This window comes from Danio aesculapii, chromosome 5 (genome assembly GCF_903798145.1).
Source record: "Danio aesculapii chromosome 5, fDanAes4.1, whole genome shotgun sequence".
NCBI classification, from domain to species: Eukaryota; Metazoa; Chordata; class Actinopteri; order Cypriniformes; family Danionidae; genus Danio; species Danio aesculapii.
The window spans coordinates 54,781,937-54,803,632 of record NC_079439.1 but is presented as its reverse complement, the minus strand read 5'-3'; the positions used below and the strand labels follow the sequence as shown (position 1 = coordinate 54,803,632).

General features: G+C 37.8%; 1 protein-coding gene across 1 annotated transcript in view; it reads left to right on the top strand.

Moving 5' to 3' along the window:
- The window catches only part of snapc4 (small nuclear RNA activating complex, polypeptide 4), a 33,283-nt gene extending 12,069 nt beyond the window's left edge, over positions 1-21,214 (top strand). Inside the window, exons 14-26 of the mRNA XM_056458490.1 lie at positions 6,024-6,130; positions 6,725-6,819; positions 6,956-7,050; positions 11,346-11,428; positions 11,508-11,975; positions 14,884-14,976; positions 15,072-15,204; positions 16,199-16,269; positions 16,352-16,417; positions 18,356-18,374; positions 18,494-18,520; positions 18,642-20,794; positions 20,873-21,214. Coding sequence (XP_056314465.1) covers positions 6,024-6,130; positions 6,725-6,819; positions 6,956-7,050; positions 11,346-11,428; positions 11,508-11,975; positions 14,884-14,976; positions 15,072-15,204; positions 16,199-16,269; positions 16,352-16,417; positions 18,356-18,374; positions 18,494-18,520; positions 18,642-20,794; positions 20,873-20,968 — 3,506 coding nt within the window. The 3' untranslated portion in view covers positions 20,969-21,214. The remainder of the gene's footprint in view (positions 1-6,023; positions 6,131-6,724; positions 6,820-6,955; positions 7,051-11,345; positions 11,429-11,507; positions 11,976-14,883; positions 14,977-15,071; positions 15,205-16,198; positions 16,270-16,351; positions 16,418-18,355; positions 18,375-18,493; positions 18,521-18,641; positions 20,795-20,872) is intronic.
- The last annotated feature ends 482 nt before the right edge of the window (positions 21,215-21,696 follow it).

Sequence of the window (21,696 nt, the reverse complement as noted above, 5' to 3'; positions counted from 1 at the left end):
TAGGAAGACTTCTTTCAAAAACAAATTAAAACACTTACTGACCAATCGTTTTAATATTAGTGCACTAAATAAACGTGCAACATTAGTGTTTGCAAAAAAAAATTATAATTATATATATATAGTTGAAGTCTAAATTATTAGCCCCCCTGTTTATTTTTTTCCTCAATTTATGTTTAACGAAGAGAAGAAAAAATTTAAATCTGCTTTTATTCTAGCCAAAATAAAACAAATGAGACTTTCTCCAGAAGAAAAAATATTATCAGACATACTGTGCAAATTTCCTTGCTTTGTTAAACATCATTTGGGAAATATTTAAAAAAGAAAAAAAAATCAAAGGGGGACTTATAATTCTGACTTCAACTGTATATGCACATAAAAAATCAGTAATTAATGAACTTACCTAACATCCAAAACAATGCTTTAAGTTAAACATACTTGTAATATGCATCTACACATTTTACATACGAGTTCTCAACTGATAAAAATGTCATTAATTGTAAAGGAGTCAAAACAGCACCAGGAATTTCTCCATAACACACACAATTGAAGATCTGCTGAAAGCACATTTCAGACACATTTATTGAACTGTAATGCACAGTATCGTGACTAGTAAAGCTAGCTTTCAACCAAATGCTTGACCATCCTGTGCTCTTTAAGGTCACTTCTTGTGACATCATATTTGATTTAGCTGTACAGTATGTCTGTTGTCCATACTACATTCACATTTCACTTTGGAAACAGACTGACACATTTTTTTTTATTTAGTGCACATTTAGATTTCAGCATTTAACGATCGGTCACCTCAAAAATTGTTGTAAATGAACCAAGCCTGTGTGAACACATCCTAAGATATATTAATTCTGACATTTAAATCAGATGTAGATTTTTATATATATATATATATATATATATATATATATATATATATATATATATATATATATATTAAGTATTATTAGCCCGATTAGTCAGAATTATTAGCCCTCCTGTATATTTTTTCAACACATTTCTAAGCACAATACTTTGAATAGCTCATTTCTTCTTTTATTTTTGCCATGATGACAGTATATAATATTTAAGTAGATATTTTAGCATACTAAGATTCAGCTTATTTAAATGATTTTAAAGGCTTAACTAGGTTAATTAAGCAAGTTAGGGAAATTGGGCAAGTCATTGCATAACAGTGGATTCTATAGACAATCAAAAAAAATATTGCTTAAGGGGGCTAATAATATTGATGTTACGGTTTTAAAGTTTAGCTCTAGAAGTTAAAGAGGTAACATTTTGATGTTACATTTATTTACAAAAGTGGAAAGAAGTCAACCAGCAAAACTAATATGTAAGTTTAAGGATCTCACAAAAGAAAAAATTATTTAAAGAGAACATAGTTTACCTCTTTTTTTATGATGTAATATTAATATTATGGTTCTTCTGAGTGTGCCAGTTTAGGTTCAGTTCAAAACACAATTCAGATTTTTTTATTATAAAGTGTTAAAAAGTGTCATGTTGGGGGCGTGTCCACAGCTCGCTGATTTATGGGTGTGTTGCTTCACATGTAAATTAGTTTCGGCTTCCCGCCAACGTAACAAGGGGGCGGGGCCATGAGCTCACCCGCTCTGCGTTTGCAACAGTCTGACAGGCAGACGGAGGAGAGAGAGGATCACCATTCAGTCGTACATGTACGACTCTTACACCGACCAAGCAGAGAGTACAAAATAATTTGTGTCTTTGTACAGTTTTACAGCCAACTGTGTGCTAGTTTCAAGTACCGAGCTTGTACACAGAAACTAATAACCACGCACACTGAATTAACTTTGACTGAGGCACCGGATGCGCCGCTCGAAGCCGCGACACGGCACACCAGACACTCTCTGTAGCGCGGCAGAAACATGAAGTGTCCCAAATCGTCGCGCCACTCATTTTTGAATTCTAAACATAGGTTACTGCAGCGGTCCGCGGCGCCCAGCCGTCGACTTGAGTGTACCCTGATAGAAACCTATGTTTAGAATTCTAAACTTTAGAAATTCTAAAGTTTAGAAATGCAAACGGCTGAAGTATAAGGTAGACTTAATGAGAATTACACATGTTTGCAAACCTACCTAAAGATACAACCAATAATTCCGATTAGAGCGATAATGTGGAGAATATTGCTCTTGTGTTGAGCCAAATGAGCCTTGCATCTAAAAATAGAGCAAGGGTGTTCCTTTAGTGATATTGCTTCGACTCAAGCAAATGGCGGACGTGAATCAACAAACTGAGGATATGATGACGCGCCTGTCAATCAATATTGGTGGGCGGGGGGACCGCTCTCCTACGTCAGGTAGCGGTCGATTTGAAAACAGCTCCAATTGGTCCACCGTTTTTTATGTTGTTAAATTGAAAAAAAAGCACTGGGTGTGCTTATATCACCCCAATATGACAGTCTACACACCATATATGCACATATGTCTGTCCAAACAGCTTGAAAAGTAGATTTTTTACCATAGGTGCCCTTTAATTAATGTGTGTGGTTAAGGGAAAGAGGATTTTAAGCGGCACCAAATAAAATAAAGCAATGTAACAAAAACCCCAAACTTGCTTAAAGAGCCCATATTATACATGAAATAGGGTCATATTTAGGTTGTAAGGGTCTCCAACAACAGTCTAATATGCATGCAAGGTCATAAAACACTTTGATGGTCTTATAATCTGCATTTATTTTTACCTAATTATCCCAGCGACTCCCATATGAATCGTTCAGCGATTCATTTGTTCCCAAACCCCTCCTCAGCGCGAAGCTAATCTTCGCTGATTGGACCGATGACAGCCTGCTGCGATTGGTCGACACGGACAAGGCTTCAGCTCGAGACAGAGTGAAATGCTCAGCTGCTAATCTACAATATAAAAGTAGTCACAGTGCACACACGCTTCATAGTGGATTTTGGCTGCCAGTGGGTGAATGTAAACACAGACGATGGACTAGAAAATACTGACGACTAACTATTTTATTAAGCAAAAAGTCCAAGAACTGGCGAGGAGGTCACAGTCTTCTTGCTCTTTTCACACACACACACACACACACACACACACGCACACACACACACACACACAGGGCCTGCGCGTCCATAGAGGACCGGCTGAATAGAGAGGGCGCGGCGCTCAGTTATATCCGCGAAAACCCGTGCGTTACACACACGAGGAGACACACACACACAGAGGGCCGGCGCGTCCATAAAGGAGCGGCTGAATAGAGAGGGCGCGGCGCGGCGCTCAGTTATATCCGCGAAAACCCGTGCGTTACACACACGAGGACACACACACACACACAGAGGGCCGGCGCGTCCATAAAGGAGCGGCTGAATAGAGAGGGCGCGGCGCTCAGTTATATCCGCGAAAACCCGTGCGTTACACACACGAGGAGACACAGACACACACACACACACAGGGCCGGCGCGTCCATAGAGGAGCGGCGCTGTTATATCCGCGAATACCCGTGCGTTACACACACGAGGAGACAATAATATTGAGCTGAAATATTTTGAAACTTGTCCGTTGCATGTGTGTAAACAGCTGACGATCCGTAATCAAAGCGGCACGCGTCGCGTTTTCAACGTGGCTTTACACGCGATATGAGAATATAAAGAGTTAACCTGATACAGCACACGCAGTTACAAGTAACAAAACACAACTAAATACATCATGTGCAAGATAGAGTAAACGAGGCAACAGTTTTAATCGCACGTACTTACACTGGTGAAATGGGGGTAGAAACTGATCCATGATGCACTGATCCATGTTCTGACAGTCTATACTGATCCTTCCTTTAACAAACTGAAGAAGTCTTCTTTGAAAGCATATAGTTTTCAGAAGCACTCAGAACTGCTCAAGGCTGGGCTATATTGCTGATGTTTCATCTTTGATTAGACTGTCCATAATATCCATCTGCACAGCGTGACTTCATTCGACCAGTGTCTGTGTGTGTCTCTGTGTGTGTGTGTGACTTTTTTTCTGTTAGTGGGCGGGGCCGCAGGTTTCAAATCTCCCGGGTTTGTGCGCCCAACTACTTGTGTTTCGTAGCTGCGTCATCGCGAAACACCTAATGACTCGTTATCAAGACGACTCGTTTGAAGCACTATGAGTCGACTCTTTTATAGATGAATCAATAGTTTTAAACACTGTACACTTACAGATTTAAGCCTTAGCTGGATATTTCACTTCACTTAGAGCTGTGTGACACACTAGATGGAAGAGCATTTTCAAAAACCCATAATATGGGCTCTTTAAAATTATCCTCTAAACTGCTTAATGGAAAATAAACAAACAAAACATCTTCAGCTTTTGCACGCCATAACTAGACGATACTTCTAACCAAAAATACTTATAAAACTTACAGCAAGTGCCGCTCACTTCTAAACTTGTGTGTTAGACAGTGGAGTTTTCAACATGTTGGGAGATCTATGCGATGTAATGTCTAAACTCCTCAATTCCCAGGCGAATTCAGAAACTAGTAATCAGGGATCATAAAACAAATATGTACAAAATGGTAACAGTGTACTACAAGTGAAACAAGAAACTCGGTCCTAGAGGGCTGATGTTCTGCAGACTCCAACTTGCCTCAACACATCTGCATGGATGTTTCTAGAAAGCCTAGTGAGAGCTTGATTAGCTAGTCCAGGTGTGTCTGATTAGGGTTGGAACTAAACTTTGCAGGACAACGGCCCTCCAGGACCGAGTTTGGCCACCCCTGCTTAAAACTTTGGGCTTCCTTACTGATTGGCAGTAAAGGTGGTGACATCACAGAAAGTAATGATGATTGACATTTTCACGGTTGAATGGGAAACTGGAATAGACCATCCTATGAGAACTGACAGAGAGAGTGCACAAAAGTAAAACATCACCGGCACATACATAGGGCCGTAACAACTGACCTTTAAATGATTTTAAAACAATAAAAAATTGCTTTTTATTCTAGCCGAAATAAAACAAATAAGACTTTCTCCAGAAGAAAAAATATTGACTTCAACTGTATAATAGAGAAGTACTCAGTGGTAGAAAGAGTACTGAAAAAACGCACTTACTGTAAGTAAAAGTACCATAACTTGCTTAAAAATGTAGTGCAAGTAGAGTAAAAGTATCTGTTGTAAATATTACTATAATATTTATTAGTAAAAAGTAGACCTTTTAAAAGTACTCAAGAGTAGTGAGTATTATGCTGTAAAAAGCTGATGCATTTACTTATTTGTGGATGTGTGTAAATGTAACATTCTGTAGTGCATTTATTTATTGCCCAACATGCACACAGCGTCATAAAACGTTAATATTAGGTTAGATTTAGGTTGTTATGTCATTGTCTAGTAAAGCATCTAAGGACAACGTTATTTTGATGTTCAACGATGTGAAATGATGTTGCTATTTGGTTGATTTTAGCTTGTGTCTTTAGCAAAGTCGAGCCAACATCTTAAACCAACAACATATTGATGTCAAATACTGACATATAATCCTCAGGTATGGCAACCAAAATCCAATGTCTGATAAACGTCATAGGCGTCACGTCCGCACAACTTCAAGCTGTAACATCATTAGACGTTGATACTTGGTTGATTTTTAGGTTGGACGTTGGACATTGACGTCGGCCTGATGTTGTCTTGAGGTAGTTCATTATGATGTGATTTACCTTCTTTGTGCGATTTGATTGACAGGAATCATAGGACTGATTTTTCTAATCCCCATAGACAAGAAAAAATAATGTAGTGACTGCAGGCTGTAGGAAAGTAATGGAGTAAAAGTACCAATACTGCACTAAAAATTTTCTTAAGGGAAAGTAAAAGTACACATTTTTAAAACTACTTAGTAAATTACAATTTCTGGAAAAAATACTCAATTACAGTAATTTGAGTATTTGAAATGTGTTACTTCATACCACGGCAAGTACTTTTGTAGAGAATTGTTAAAAAACGTGTTCTTAATTTGCCAGTAGCTTTACTTCAATATGATAACAAGTGTGTATCATTGTGGCTTTATGTTCATGTTTTTCTTTTCCGTAGTGTCACACTTTATGGTGGGTCGTGATGGATCTCAATTGGCATATCGCTGGACATCTGTTCTGGATCCCTCATTAAAGAAAGGCCCTTGGTCCAAAGAGGAGGACCAGGTATGGAGCAGAATTAATTTTGAATATTCTATACAGTACATCTTGTAATAAATAAGAAACTTGGTGAATGTATTGCTTTTGCATTGTATTTTCAGTAATGACTAGGATCAGACAGAATCTGCAGACATTTTTTGCTACTTCTGCAGAGAATTTTGTAAAAAACATCGTATCGCAACTAAAAACTAGATAATATATGAAATAAAAAATTATACCTTTTAACTTTTATTTGATGTTTACAATGCAAATCCATCTAGATGCACTTATTTGGTAAACAAAGTTTATCATATAATATGTCTACTAAAAGACAGAAAATATTACTTTACAAACTGTATTGTAAAAAAATCAAATGAACATTTTCATATTATTCAATAATATTACTGAAATTTTTTTTTTTAATTGAATAAATGTCAATTGTACGCACATTTACACAAGTAAATAAATAGACTCAATGATAGGCTAAAAATCTGCGCACGCAGATTCCATGTGGGCCTAGTGAGGACCCAGCGTTTCTGTTTTAATATCTGCTGTAGTTACAGATTAGATGCTGGAATCACACATCCACATTCACTAATTTGACCATCGGCTCTTTTTCAGTTGTTGCGGAACGCTGTGGCAAAGTATGGAACCAGAGAATGGGGGAGGATTAAAATGGAAGTGCCAGGCAGGACCGACAGTGCTTGTCGAGACAGGTAAAACAAATTTCAGACAGAAGTCAAACTCATGTTTCAGATCTTAAAATCATCTCAAGCCCTAAGTCGATCTTGCTGGTTGATTTTGAAAATTCAAGCATTTATTGAAATGTAAATGAATATCTTTGTATCTTAGGTATTTGGATTGCCTTCGGGAGACTGTGAAAAAGGGAGCATGGAGCCATGCGGAGATGGAATTATTAAAAGAAAAAGTTGCAAAATATGGTGTCGGTAAGTCATAAAATATACAGTAGCCACTTGTTAAGTTGTGATGTATGAAATACTGCCTCCGAAGCTGCTACTCATTTAAAGTGAGAAAATATTTGTTTATGACCTTTTTTTGTCATATCACACAGTAAAGTGAATTTTTTATAAAATCATGGTGTACACAACAGTCTCTGGACTTGCTGCATCACAGACACCAATATTTTAACAATTTATAAAAACATTGGATCACTTTCTGGTAGGGGTGTAACGGATCACAACCCACAGTTCTAAATGCACGTGACCTGCAGATTAATAACTTAGTTTGAACCTGTAGGTTAACCCAACATTTATTACAATTACAGAGAGATCACCTCCCACTTCATTCAAATCACGAGTATGAAAGCCTTTTTGCTTCCCTGTAAAATATAGTGATGATGGAAAAAGTTGTGGTGGGACCTACCTAAATGCTTCCTTAGGCCAGTGTTTTCCAACCCTGTTCCTGAAGGCACACCAACAGTACACATTTTCAACCTCTCCCTAATCAAACACACCTGATTCAACTCATCAGAAGATTAGAAGAGACTCCAAAACCTGAGGTTAATGGGTCAGATAAGGGAGACATTCAAAATATGTACTGTTGGTTTGCCTCCAGGAACAGGGTTGGGAAACACTGCCTTAGGCTATTAATTAAAGGTATATATTGCGATCATATCTTTGTAAACGTTTGTTATTAACATTTGTTGAGCCTCATTCACTATGTAGTAGCAAGCATCATATAGAGCCTTTTTACATTTCCGGGTTTCTCAGCAACAGAAGTTATAGTTGGTAAACTTAGCATGCAGTGAATGGGGACGTACAATAAATATTTTTATACCTATTTTTTATCTATTTGCTGAAATAATAAAAGAAAAACCCCATGATGGTGTTATCAAGACTTTCAGAAGAAAGAAAACAATAGTATGTAACTTGGTGACGGCAGCCAGAAGAGAGAATAAAGTCAAATTTACTCTCAGCCCCCTAGACGCTGCATTAGAAACACCTCGCATAAGCGGTAATTAGTTTTTTTTTGTAATTGACACAAAGATGATATAATACATTTATAAATGTTCAAATGTTTTTGAAAAAATCTAAATATTATTATCTAAATATACGCGTCAAAAATAAATATACGCGTTTTAAAAAGGGTCCATTGGCAGGCAGAGGCTCTTAATTATTTACTTTAAATATGTAATTATGTTGTGCTAATGTTTTTACTTGATTTGATTTATATGAACAATTAACTCACCAATCTACAGGATAAGCTAAATAACACACAAATTATTATAGAAACTGTAATGCATAAATAGTAGATTAGATTAGATTAATTATTTTCCTTTAGTTTAGTCCTTTTATTCATCAAGGGTCACCACAGCGAACCACCAACTTATCCAGCATATGTTTTACACAGCGACTGCTCTTCCAGTTATAAGCCAGAACTGGGAAACACCCATACACTTTCACACACACACAGTCATACACTAGGTCCAATTTAGTTCATCGATTTACCTATAGCGCGTGTGTTTCGTCTGTTGGGGAAACAGGAGCACCCAGTGAAAACACCCCACACCAACACTGGGAGAACATGCAAACTCCTTTACAGGAATGCCAACTGACCCAGCTGGGACTCCAACCAGTGACCTTCTTGCTGTGAGGCGAGCGACAGTGCTAACCACTGAGCCACTGTTGCCCCCTATATTATATGATATGATATGATATGATATTGTATTGTATTGTACTATATTATATTATATTATATTATATTATATTATATTATATTATATTATATTATATTATATTATACAGTATTTTTCCCGATCAGGTTTTAAATTATAAGCATAACATTTTGAGTCAAATTGCAGACTGTGTATGCATTTATAGAGTTATTCAGCTTTTACATACATTCACTTTGTGCTAGGTAATGTTTCAAGGTAATTTACATTTACATAATTTATACAATAAATTGCAATAACAGCTTGTAATAGTGTAGCAGATGTTTAAAATATTGGTTATCTTGCTTGAAACAACACTTAGAAGTAAAAAAAAGACTAAAAACCTCTGAAGTAACAATTAATTTACATACCTATTTCCAAAAATAAATATACTGTGTGACTGAAATGCACTCGAATCCTAATGACTCTAGAGCAGGGCTGTTCAATTAGTTTGTCATGGGGCCAGTTCATGAAAAGCATCCCAAATGAGGGGCCGTGGGGATACTATTTGCAATATGAGTGATGACACAACAACATATGTTGTCCATGTGAGTATGTCCATATGAGCCCATATGTTGTATTTTTGCTCCTTAAGAGACCAACGTTGTATTTGTCTATATTAAGATGCTAATAAGTTGTATTTTGAAACGACATAATATCAGTGCATTGTACAATAGGCTTTTTTTTAATTATTTTTTTTTACAAACATTCAAATGTTGTATTTTAAAGCACAACAAAAACTGTACGTTGCTTAAGTAGGCTTCTTCTACATTCAAATACATTCATATGTTATGTATTGAACTGCATAATAGTTAGGGATGCAACAATTATAGATTTTGGTTATATAGTCTGAAGAATAATCATGGTTTCACGGTTATCACGTGTAATGTAAATTTAAGCTTTATATTAGGTAAGTATTTAAATGAAACACTGTTGTTATCATCTGCGTTCATACATACGTAATAATTTTAATAATTTCTGATAATTCGTCTAACATAGCTTTTGTTTACATTGCACTAAAAGGCAAGCACAACAAAGGCGATTTCTACTCTGTTCGTCTGGAAGGCGCAAGCGCATCGTTCCGCTTGTGCACGCATATTGGCATATATTCTTACATTAGAAATAACAAACTTGCACGCAGAAAAGATGTGATATGTGGATGGCCCGCTGCTATAGAAAGTCCAGTGCGCGTGCGTATTAGCCTTGGTGTATGAACTTCTCTGACCACATTTCTAGAACTGCTCGATCTTGCAGATTCGCACTCTACAACATCAGAAAGGTCCGACCCTTCCTATCTGAACATACAGCTCAACTCATTGTTCAAGCTCTTGTCCTCTCAAAACTGGACTATTGCAACTCTCTGCTAGCCGGGCTACCAGCTAGTTCTATCAAACCTCTTCAGCTGCTTCAGAACGCAGCAGCACGAGTGGTCTTTGATGAACCCAAAAGAGCACATGTCACTCCGCTACTCACCCGTTTGCACTGGCTGCCAGTTGCTGCCCGCATCAAATTCAAAGCTCTGATGTTTGCTTACAAAGTGACCTCTAGCTGTGCTCCTTCGTATCTGCTCTCACTTCTGCAGATATATGTGCCCTCCAGAAATTTGCGTTCTGTGAATGAACGTCGCCTCGTTGTTCCATCCCAAAGAGGGAAGAAATCACTTTCCTGAACTCTCACATTCAATCTGCCCAGTTGGTGGAATGAACTCCCTAACTACATCAGAACAGCAGAGTCACTTGCTGTCTTCAAGAAACGACTAAAAACGCAACTGTTTAGTCTCCACTTTCCTTCCTAATCTGCAACTGCCTCTCTGGCTATACCACTAACTGTGCCCTCTCTCTCTCTCTCAAGAAAAAAAAAAAAAAAACTTTTTACTAATGCTTTGCTTCTTAGACTTTACATACCTGAAACTTGTCTATAGCACTTGCTCACTGCTGCTCTTATAGTTGTGTAAATTGCTTCCTTGTCCTCATTTGTAAGTCGCTTTGGATAAAAGCGTCTGCTAAATGACTAAATGTAAAATGTAAATGTAAATGTGTATAAGCTCAAACTTTAAACTAGCACAGGAGGCATTACTTTGTTTTGTTGCAACAGTTTCGATCTGTGCAACAGAAATGCGCCGTTGAGAAGCATTTACGATTAAGTATCCAAATGTTTTCGGCTTTTGCCACTTGCTTAATGTCAGGTGACTCACGAACAGACGCACCAACAGACAGTCACTTCATAACTATAGTGGCCATTTTTCGACTGAACAATTTATTTTTGATGTCTTGGTCACACTATTTAAAGGGCTGGAACAAATTGCCACGCGGGCCAAGTTTAGCCCGTGGGCCGCCAATTGAATAGCCCTGCTCTAGAGCATAGGTCTCAAACTCTATTCCTGGAGGGCTGCAGCTCTGCACAGTTTTGCTCCAACACTAATCAAACATCACTGATCCAACTAATCAAGGTGATCAAGACTACTAGAGACTGTTAAGCAGGTGTTGAGTAGGAGCAAAACTGTGCTGAGCTGCGAACCTCCAGGAATTGAGTTTGAGACCATTGCTCTTGATTGTCTTATCTTTTTTCCAGGCAAATGGGCCAAGATTGCCTCTGAGATCCCAAATCGGGTTGACGCTCAATGCCTCAACAAGTGGAAATTAATGACACGACCTGTAAGTCCATTCTTAAGTAGGATTTCAAGAAAATAGCATATGATAAAGTAATCTTACACACTGTCTTTTATACATTCAGAAAAAAGACCTAAAAAGACCACTATCAAGCATAAGAACAAGGTATCCGAAAAATAAAAGACAAAAATTGCTAAAAACATTTAAAGAGGAGATGTTTTTCAACTCCAGCTCTGAGGATGAAAGCCAGATAAAGTATATGAACAGTGACGAATCAGACGATTTCGCAGAGGAAGAAAATCTGGAAATACCACAGAAGGAATATGTGCAAACAGAAATGAAGGAATGGATTCCTAGAAATGCGACCGTATGGGCTATTACTCCAGGAAGTTTCAGAACATTGTGGGTCTGTCTTCCTACCAATGAGGAGGTACGGGAGTCCACTAAAGAGTCTGGCTTAGGCTCTGATTCTTCAGAGAACCGTGTGTGTCCAAATGATGAGCCCATACTGGAGCGCAACACCATTCTGGACCGCTTTGGGGACGTGGAAAGGACTTCTGTTGGCATGAAAACTATTGTCTTGCACAGCCGGGTAAGATGGTTTCTAAATTCATAATAAGTGTTTTATTTAGTCAATCCACGCAAGTTTGTAAAAGTGATTAAGTTAACTTAATCGGTTTGTGTTGGGACAACATGAAGGACTTGTGTTGAACCCAGCATTTTTTGAAAGTGTAATACCAAAGTCCCTTTAAGACAAGTCATTTCACTCGTATGCCATCTTTGAAACGCCTCAGGCAGTATGCTCAGGCATTCTGTCTGAATAGGAAACATCAAATTCTCCAAAACTACTTACCAAGCTTATGATTGAATTTCATTTTAGAATTCACCAATAAAACGAATCAACAACTGTCTCATAAGTTTTGTTTCTAAATGTTCGAATCACGCAAAATTTGCATAAAATCACGACTGGTCCAAGCTCCTCCCCCAGAGTATTGTCAGTCTATAGCGATCGATGATTGGCTCTTGTACTAGAAGGTGGGCTATATTCGCGATATAGACTGTTACACTTTTCTCCATTCAAAACAATAGGAGTGACATGTTTTGTGTATTCAATAGTTTTTGGTTATACACCTGTGAAATAAGAAACATTAAAGATTAATTAATTGCTCCTCAGACACTTAATTTGTTTGTTGAACACACAATAAAGGGATGGTTCACCCAAAAATGTAAATGTTGCCATTACACATTTTCCACTTCTTCTAAACCTGTTTGAGTTTCTTTCTTCTTTTGAACAGAAAGAAAGATATTCTGAAGAATGTTGGGAACAAAAACAGCCATTGACCTCCTTAGTATGTCTTGTTCCTTGAATACAACAGCATTTTCCCCCCAACATTCTTCAGAATGTCTTGTTTTGTGTTCAGCAGAAGACAGTTTAGAATCATTGGAATGTAAGTGGTGAGGAAATTTTCATTTTTAGGTTAAAAAACATTTCAAATTTAACATTAACAGTCTGAGCTTGAACAGCGTTTGATTAATTGATCTGTCGAGTCCTCAATCTAGTTTCAAGTTGTTCGTTTGTCACGTGAAAAGACCCATGACAAATCAAAATGATTATTTTATCAAATGGATATTAGGATAAGTCATATGGTCATTTGGATGAAGTTTAAAACATTGACCAGCTCTTTATTACCATAAATAATAACCATATTAACAGAAATGTACGCATTTACACTCACCGGCCACTTTATCAGGTACACCTGTCCAACTGCTCGTTAATGCAAATTTCAAATCAGCCAATCACATGGCAGCGACTCAATGCATTTAGGCATGTACAGTAAACATGGTCAAGATGATCTGCTGCAGTTCAAACAGAGCATCAAAATGGGGAAGAAAGGTGACTTTGAACATGGCATGGGAGCTGCTGCTGGTGGTGTAATGGTGTGGGGGATATTTTCTTGACACACTTTGTATTGTTGCTGACCATGTCCATCCCTTTATGACCACAGTGTACCCATCTTCTGATGGCTAATTCCAGCAGGATAACATGTCATTTCATAAAGTGCGAATTATCTCAGGTTTCTTGACAATGAGTTCATTGTACTCAAATGACCTCCACAGTCACCAGAGATTAATCCAATAGAGCACCTTTGGGATGTGGTGGAACGGGAGATTCCCATCATGGATGTGCAGCCGACAAAATCTGCAGCAACTGAGTGATGCTATCATGTCAATAAGGACCAAAATCTCTGAGGTATATTTTCAGTACCTTGTTAAATTATCCCACGACGGATTAAGGCAGTTTTGAAAGCAAAAGGGGGTCTAACCCAGTACTAGTAAGGTGTACCTAATAAAGTGCCCGGTGAATGTATGTACAAATATAAAACAAAAGTCTTAGTCCAGTAGTTATTTCTATATTTTCTGTAGCATGTCAGTTTGAAATGTAAGTTTTAATTTCCAAACATTATTTTCATCATTTATTGTAATTATACAGTGAGATTATTGTCTGCCAACAGCCAGTGCTCCACACAGAGATCTGATCATCATCCACGTCTGTCTGGAATGACATGAGGAAACAGAACAAACTGAGACTAACTAAATCCAGAAGACCTTTGGCAACATCTCAAAGATGCTTCAAAGTGTGATCATACAAATGTTGGTTTGATTTAGTTCATATAAGTAAATTTATGCATTTTTGAAAGCATACAAATTTTACAGCATTTTTACACACATGCCTAAAACTTTGAACAATACTGTAGCTTTGTAGGTAGGCTTTCTGAAGCATCTTTGAGATTCTAAATTTTTTTTGTCTCGAGAGACGTTGGCGACAAGGTGGGCATGTCGAGCAATGCGTCAAAGTTGAGAACCCCTTAACTTTATGAAGAGCGACTTTCTTGAGCGACAGCCATTAGGAGCACCAGTAGAGCTCAAGTGATCCTCTCTCAGCTTGCTCAGAGGACGGTTGTATTCTCTGTGCTGTGGACCTACACAGAGGTGTGTTTGCAGCAGGTCGCCACCCAGAGTGACAGGGAGCTACAAAGTCGCTGCTAGTGTGAATGAGGCATTATGCTATGAAGTCACATGTAAAAAGATTAACCTTAAGATTCAAGATAAACTAATCAATTCTTTTTTCAGCTCAGACTGCATACAATCAAAAATGACTTTTGCTGCTTGTTTAAATTACTTATTTAAAATGAGTTCAAATGAGTTTTTTGAAAACTTAATTGTTTTATGTTCAATCCACTTAAATTTGTAAAATGTATTAAATTAACTTAATTGATTTGTGTTGTGTGGAGTCCTGCATTTTTACAGTGAGTTTATGCTTTTTCACATGATGAATTAATAACTAAAAACCCGATTGAGGACTTGATGAAGTAATCTACTCTTCATTCCTGTTCAAAGTGAATGATTTGTTCAGAAATGACCAATCACTACAGCTTTGTGCAGATGTTTAGCTTCTGAAGTTCTTCTGTTTAAAACTGAATGATATTTCATGTGTGCAGACTGACAGTGAGAAGGCCATGTTCAAAGTGTGTATGAGTGATGTTAAACAATTCATTCAAATGAAAGCAACAGAATTCTCTGTGAAGAAAAAGGTACGATCAACACAGATGATTATTACATAAATAGTCAATAATATATAACATAAAATGTGTATTTTTATACTTTTGCAATTTCTATTTACTATAGCAGAAAAGAAAAAAACAAAAAAAGGACGTTACGGGACGTGTTCAGCCTTAATAATGACCTCCAAAAAGCTGTCATCCCATGGATTGGTAATGTGATCATATCTACTCCACCAAATGAAGCCATATTTTGTGAAGGTACAGACTTTTTTTGTTTTTAATTCCAGCAAAGCACCTGAACCTGTGTGTGTTGGTTATAAGTAGGCCTGCATAGAGTTTGCACGAAAAAAACAACTATACACTACCTGAAAAAGTATTGTCGGCTGTGCAAGTTTTAGAAACAACAAATAATAACTTGACTTCTAGTTGATCGTTTGGTATAAGAAGTGGCTTATATGAAAGGTAAAGGCCTCTAGATCAAACTCAAATAACTTATTAATAAAGTCATCTGGAATGACAAAAAAAGCGTTCTTGTAGGACTCCCAAAGTTCATCAAGATTCTTTGGATTCATCTTTAATGCCTCCTCCTTCTTACCCCAGACATGCTCAATAATGTTCATGTCTGGTGACTGGGCTGGCCAATCCTGGAGCACCTTGACCTTCTTTTATTTCAGGAACTTTGATGTGGAGGCTGAAGTATGAGAAGGAGTGTTATCCTGCTGAAGAATTTGCCCTCTCCTGTGGTTTGTAATGTAATGGGCAGCACAAATATCGTGATACCTTAGGCTGTTGATGTTGCCATCCACTCTGCAGATCTCTCGCATGCCCCCATACTGAATGTAACCCCAAACCATGATTTGTCAGTATCTGTGATGATTGGGATGGAGTTCAACAGATGATTCATCAGAAAAATCTACCTTCTGACACTTTTCCAAATGATGAACTAGAAGTCAAGTTATTATTTGTTGCTCTTACAGCTGAGATCCACAACAAGACTTTTATCAGGTAGTGTACTTTAATCAAAGGTAAAACTTGCCTATTATATGAAAACAATATTGTAGAGCAAGGTGTGAAGGTAATTGCTGAATTAGTTTTTCTTGCTTAATATCTTGTTTCCCCTCAAAACAGTATGTCACATTATGGAATAAAATGATTTGCAACCTTCAGAATCCATGTAGGCCTAGTTATGACAGAATAATTCAAGGCATGTGCTCATTTTGTTGTGCGTAATTAATCAATAATCACTTTCCAGGGGATATTGTTGGAATCAAAGCAGCAAGCATCAGACTCCAGAAGACATCAGTGTTTAAATTTTTTATCAAAGTAAGTCTGATAGCATTGACTTTGTTCCTTTTATCATGCTTTTTGACAGTTTTACATGGTTGTCTTTTCTGTCTGAATACAGGCTTTTCACGTTGATGTCAATGGTTGCAGGACTGTTATTGAAATTCACAAAAAGCTAGGTCTTAAGGTATGTCAACCAAAGATCTTATGTTTAGTAGTTTATATTTCATACTTTTTGCTGATGTCGGTGCACATTATTGGAATAAGAATGCTGACATTGCAGCATTTTGTTTTTATGTGATATACTACATGCAGAGCTGGATTAAGAACATATTGGGCCAACGGCTATAGCAAACCCAAGGGCTCCATTTATTTTATCGACTTCAAAATTAGCTTTTTTTTTGCTATTATTATTATTATTAATTTGCTAATTAAAATGATCTAATTTTCCACTATTTCATTTATATTTGATTATTATAAACATTTTCTATGTTACTAAAGTAGGCGTACAAGCATACAAAGGCCCAATCCCAATTCTACCCCTTAGCCCTTCCCAATTCTCTTTAGCTTGAAGGCGAAGGGCTAAGGGCAAGGGGTAGATACCCCTTCGAACGGAGATTTTTCAGGACCTCACTCGAAACCAGAATACACCAGCTACAACGGCAACATAACTCCACCTGGAAGTAAGGACATCCACAAATTTGTATTTTTTGTCATTATTATGAATTTTTTTTCAACAAACAAGCATATGTTTAAATATATTCATAATCGCATACGTTTACCGTCATGCTTTAAAAAAAAAAAATGCTAAAATAAAACCCCCTAAATTTCGCAATCTATAATCCATAATAATAACTTCTGTAGTCCCACAAAATTTTGACACTCAATGACACTGTCAGAAAAGTCTAGTGTCTGGAAATGAGCTTTTTACAGTGTTTAATATAATGTTAATGTTGTTTTTGTGTTTACATAGATGAATATGGCCACTGTGAAAATGCACAGTAGTTACGATCTTATTGCCACATTATATGGTTATGATAACAGGATATTGTTGCCTTCAGTGATTTCCTAAAGATAAATACCAAAAAATTATGTAACTGGAATAACTACAGCAGTCGCCGTCATCTGATCTCTTATGAAGCAAGAGATCGCGATGACATATGATGACGTGTGCAGGTGTTGTAGTGGTGTCCCAATTCTTAGGGGTAAATTTTGAAGGGGTAGAGGTACAAAAATAGAATTGGGATTGGGCCAAAGTTAATCGCATAACATAAACATAAAAGTTTGCTTTCTAATTGGTTGAGTTAAACCATGTGTTTTCTTGAGATAAATTGCCCGCAATGATAGATTTTTGATTACTGCTGACCGAGACGGAATTGTACATTCTGCATGATTCCGCTTATCCCGACTTTTCTTACTGCTTGTTAATGACTGATACTGTTTGAATTTTATTTTTTGTTCAACAATGCATTTGGTTAGCCTACTTTTAATTAGATAATTTTCACGGTAGAGCCAAAATAAGGAACTGTCTTGGGAAATAAGGGCCTTTCCTTGGGAAAAATGGGCCATTTGGTCACCGTTACTGGGGACTAAACAGGGCTATTCAAAACTGTTTGAGCTACAGTACAGCTACTCTGAGCCATAGTTTAGAGGCATCACTGTTTTTGAACAGCAGTGAGCTGAAAGAAATTCTTTCACGCTACCGGTATGCGCAAGCAGAACCCAAAGAGGCATTTCCCCGTCATGATGCAAATTAATTCATCAGCCAATCAAGAACCTCCTCCTTTCACAGGCCCTAAGGCTTCAGCCCCACCTAGCCTTTATGTTAATCTGGCCCTGACTGTATGTACAATACAATTTAATCAAATGACGTCAATAGCTTTGTTTGAAAATAATAATTTTTTAGAATGATTAGAGGATTTTTGGGAAAGGATATCTGCTTATAATATAATAAAAATACAAGAATAGATAATAATATGTTGAAGCTTTAGATTCTGATATATATATATATATATATATATATATATATATATATATGTAAAACTGCAGTATTTTAAAAATACATTTATCCTGAAGATTTCTGCTCTCCTGTTGTTGTCAATTCCTCTCTTTTTTGTCTTTTCAGATGCCAATTGCAATAACTGGTAAGTTTTATTTGTAACGTCTGGAAATAAATTAAACCGCAAATAATTCAGATGTGCAAAGTAAAGCACTAGTTTTATTTGTCCTAACATGTCAATATTTTTGTCCTGTTGTCATTTAGCTAATCCTAAACCTACTCCAATAAGCAGTAAGTTTTCTTTTTAAGGTCTTGAAATAAATAAAACAGCAAATATTACATATTTACAAAGTAAAGCACACTAGTTCTTTTTGTCCCAACATTTCAATATTTTTGTCCTTTTGTGATTTAGCTCCTCCAAAAACAGTGGCAGTTCTGCTTCAGCAGTCCAAAGCAGCATCTGAGCACAAGAAACCTACCGAACCTTCTCAACAACCATCACTACCACCTCCTCAACAACCTTCTCTACCACGTCCTCAACAACCAACACTACCATTTCCTCAACAACCTTCTCTTCCACCTTCTCAACAATCTTTTCTACCATCTTCTCAACAAACTTCTCTGCCACCTTCTCGACAACCTTCTTTACCACCTTCTCAACAACCTTCTCTACCACCTCCTAAACAACCTTCTCTACCACCTCCTCAACAACCTTCTCTACCACCTCCTCAACCACCTTCTCAACAACCAACTCTACCACCTCCTCAACAACCTTCTCTACTGCATCCTCAACAACCATTTTTACCACCTCCTCAACCACCTTCTCAACAACCATCTCTACCACCACCTTCTCAAAAACCTTCTCAACAACCATCTCTATCACCTTCAAAGCGGCCTCCTCAATTCCTGCCAGTCAGGCAAATGACAACCCCAACTTTGATTTATCCCAACAATCTTGTCATTACACAGCCAAACATCAAGGGGGCAGTACAACATTTAGTGTTTAAAGGACTGCTACTACCACAGGAACCATCAAAAGCTATACCACACATTCCTCTACCGCTAATGCAACAGAAAACACCAGCACAACCCATTGCAGTTTCCAAATTGCCAAATGTGATAGACTCAAACAGTATCAAGCCTTCAAAACGTGTCTGTAAACCTACCAAGAAAGCTCAAGCCCTAATGGAACAATCAAAAGTAAAAAGTGGGAAAAAAGAGCCTCAGAAACAAAACCAGGGCCATAAAAATGTTGTTTTTCCAACTGTTACATTGCAGACACAGCCAGTAATCAAGATTCTGAGTCCTACCAGGTTGGTACAAGTAACTGGTCTTCCTGCTAATATCTCAAGCAACCAGACAATGAACATGCCAGACAAGTCCCTCGCAATCAAAAGTTCTCAACCATGCAGCTCAGGCAATCTAAACCAGTCTGCCCCTGTGGTTGTTTCATCCCCTACCAATCCTCCCTTTGTACATTCTTCAGTCTCAAATGTCTCCAAAAATAACCTTAATGTTTCCTCTACTTTGAACATTAGCCCCAGAGTTTCCAGAAATGCCCTAAATCCTGCTTCTTTTCGGAATTCAACTATTCCATTAGTACAGAATATAAGTGTACAACAGAACGTTCAAATTGTACCCCAAATACCCATTAATGTGGTCCACAAAGCTACACCCACTAAAGCAGCAAAGAACTCATCAGATTCCTCCTCTGATGAAAGCATTGTAAAGCAATATCAGTCTTCTCCGTCCACCGGTCGCAGGATATCTCCTGCAGTTTTCAACATTCTACCAAATCCCTCGACTCCGCCAACTTTGGCTAGTGGACCAGTCATATTTAATCCCAATAATAAAGTTGTAGCAGCAAAGCTTTGTGATTTAAATGTGAGCTCCAGTCAACTGCCAACTGTCAGCACTCAGAAAACAAAGTACAGACCTATCAGACCTCTGGGTCCATTACCTGTTGTAGCTCCTCCATCTCGGAAAGTAACTTCATCGTCTCAGATAAGAGCTCTATCAGTAGGTGAACCGCTGATTCCTCTTCGTGATTTTCCTGCTGCTGGTGTGAACTTTGATTCTCACTTGATATTCCCTGAGAAATCATCTGAAGTAGATGACTGGATGGATGGGAAAGGTGGAGTCCCGTTACCTCATCTAGATACATCCTTACCTTACCTTCCACCGTCTGCTGCCACCATCAAAACAATGACTGACTTGCTCCGAGCCAAACAACCTCTGCTTTTAGCTGCTAAGAAAGTCCTGCCAGCTCAGTATCAGGATGAGAGCAATGAAGAAGCTGAAGTGGAAGCCATTCGCAAAGTGGTTGCTGAAAGGTTTGCCTCAAATCCAGCATACCTGCTTTGTAAGGCTCGCTTTTTGTCATGCTTTACCTTACCAGCCCTTTTGGCCACTATAAACCCCTGTGAGGAACGTCAGTTATTCAGTGAGGATGATGAAGAGGATGACCTTTTGGCCACCATGAACCCCTCGGAGGAACGTCAGTCATCCACTGAGGATGATGAAGAGGATCTTCTGACAAATGAAAGAATTCAGCCACCAACTACAGTAAGTTGCACTTCACATTCAAGCATAATATTGCTGGCTTTTTTGGTTTTGTGCTTATATATTTTCATTGTTTTTCAGAGGACTGAACTTAACATGAATGAAAACGAAGCGTCAGCAAAACAGTTCTCAGGAATTGGTCCAAAAAGGCAACGGAATCAACGAATTAAAAGTTAAATAAAATAAAGTTATTCTACATGTTTCTGTTTAGTAATTCTGCCAGAGAATGGAGTGCTAATAGCTTCAAAGTGTATACAGTTTAAGCTTTTGTTAAACAGAACTGCAATTTTTGGAGTTTAAGGGACCAGCCAGGTATTATTTGTTCATTGGGAAGGGGGATGGAAGAGTTTTGCACTGACTATTGTTCTATAATTATTCTTATACTATTGTCATTGTTTTTTGAATAAATTGTTCTCTAGAGCTATAAAATGGTTATCTTTGTATGCTTTTGTATTAAGTATTTTTTGCCATTATATTGCATGATCAAACTCAGTAATGCGTGCATTTATATAGTGCATTTATCATGTATGGCCATACACCCAAAGCCCTTCACAATCATGAGGGGGGGGGGGGGGGTCTCTCCACACCACCACCACCAGTGTGCAGCTTGGATGATGCAAAGGCAGTCACAGGACAACGGAGCCACTGCGCTTACCATACACCAGCTGTTGGTGGAGTGAAGAGACAGTGATACAGCCAGTTTGTTAGATGGGGATGATTGAGAGAATTTGTCCAGGACACCAGGGTTACAACCCTACTCTTTACGAGAAGTGCCATGGGATTTTTAATGACCAAAGAGAGTCAGGACCTTGGTTTAACGTCTCATCCAAAAGACGACTCTCACTGACAGTATAGATGAATTACCGTTTTGTAAACATTCAGGATACATCGGGAGCGCTAGCATT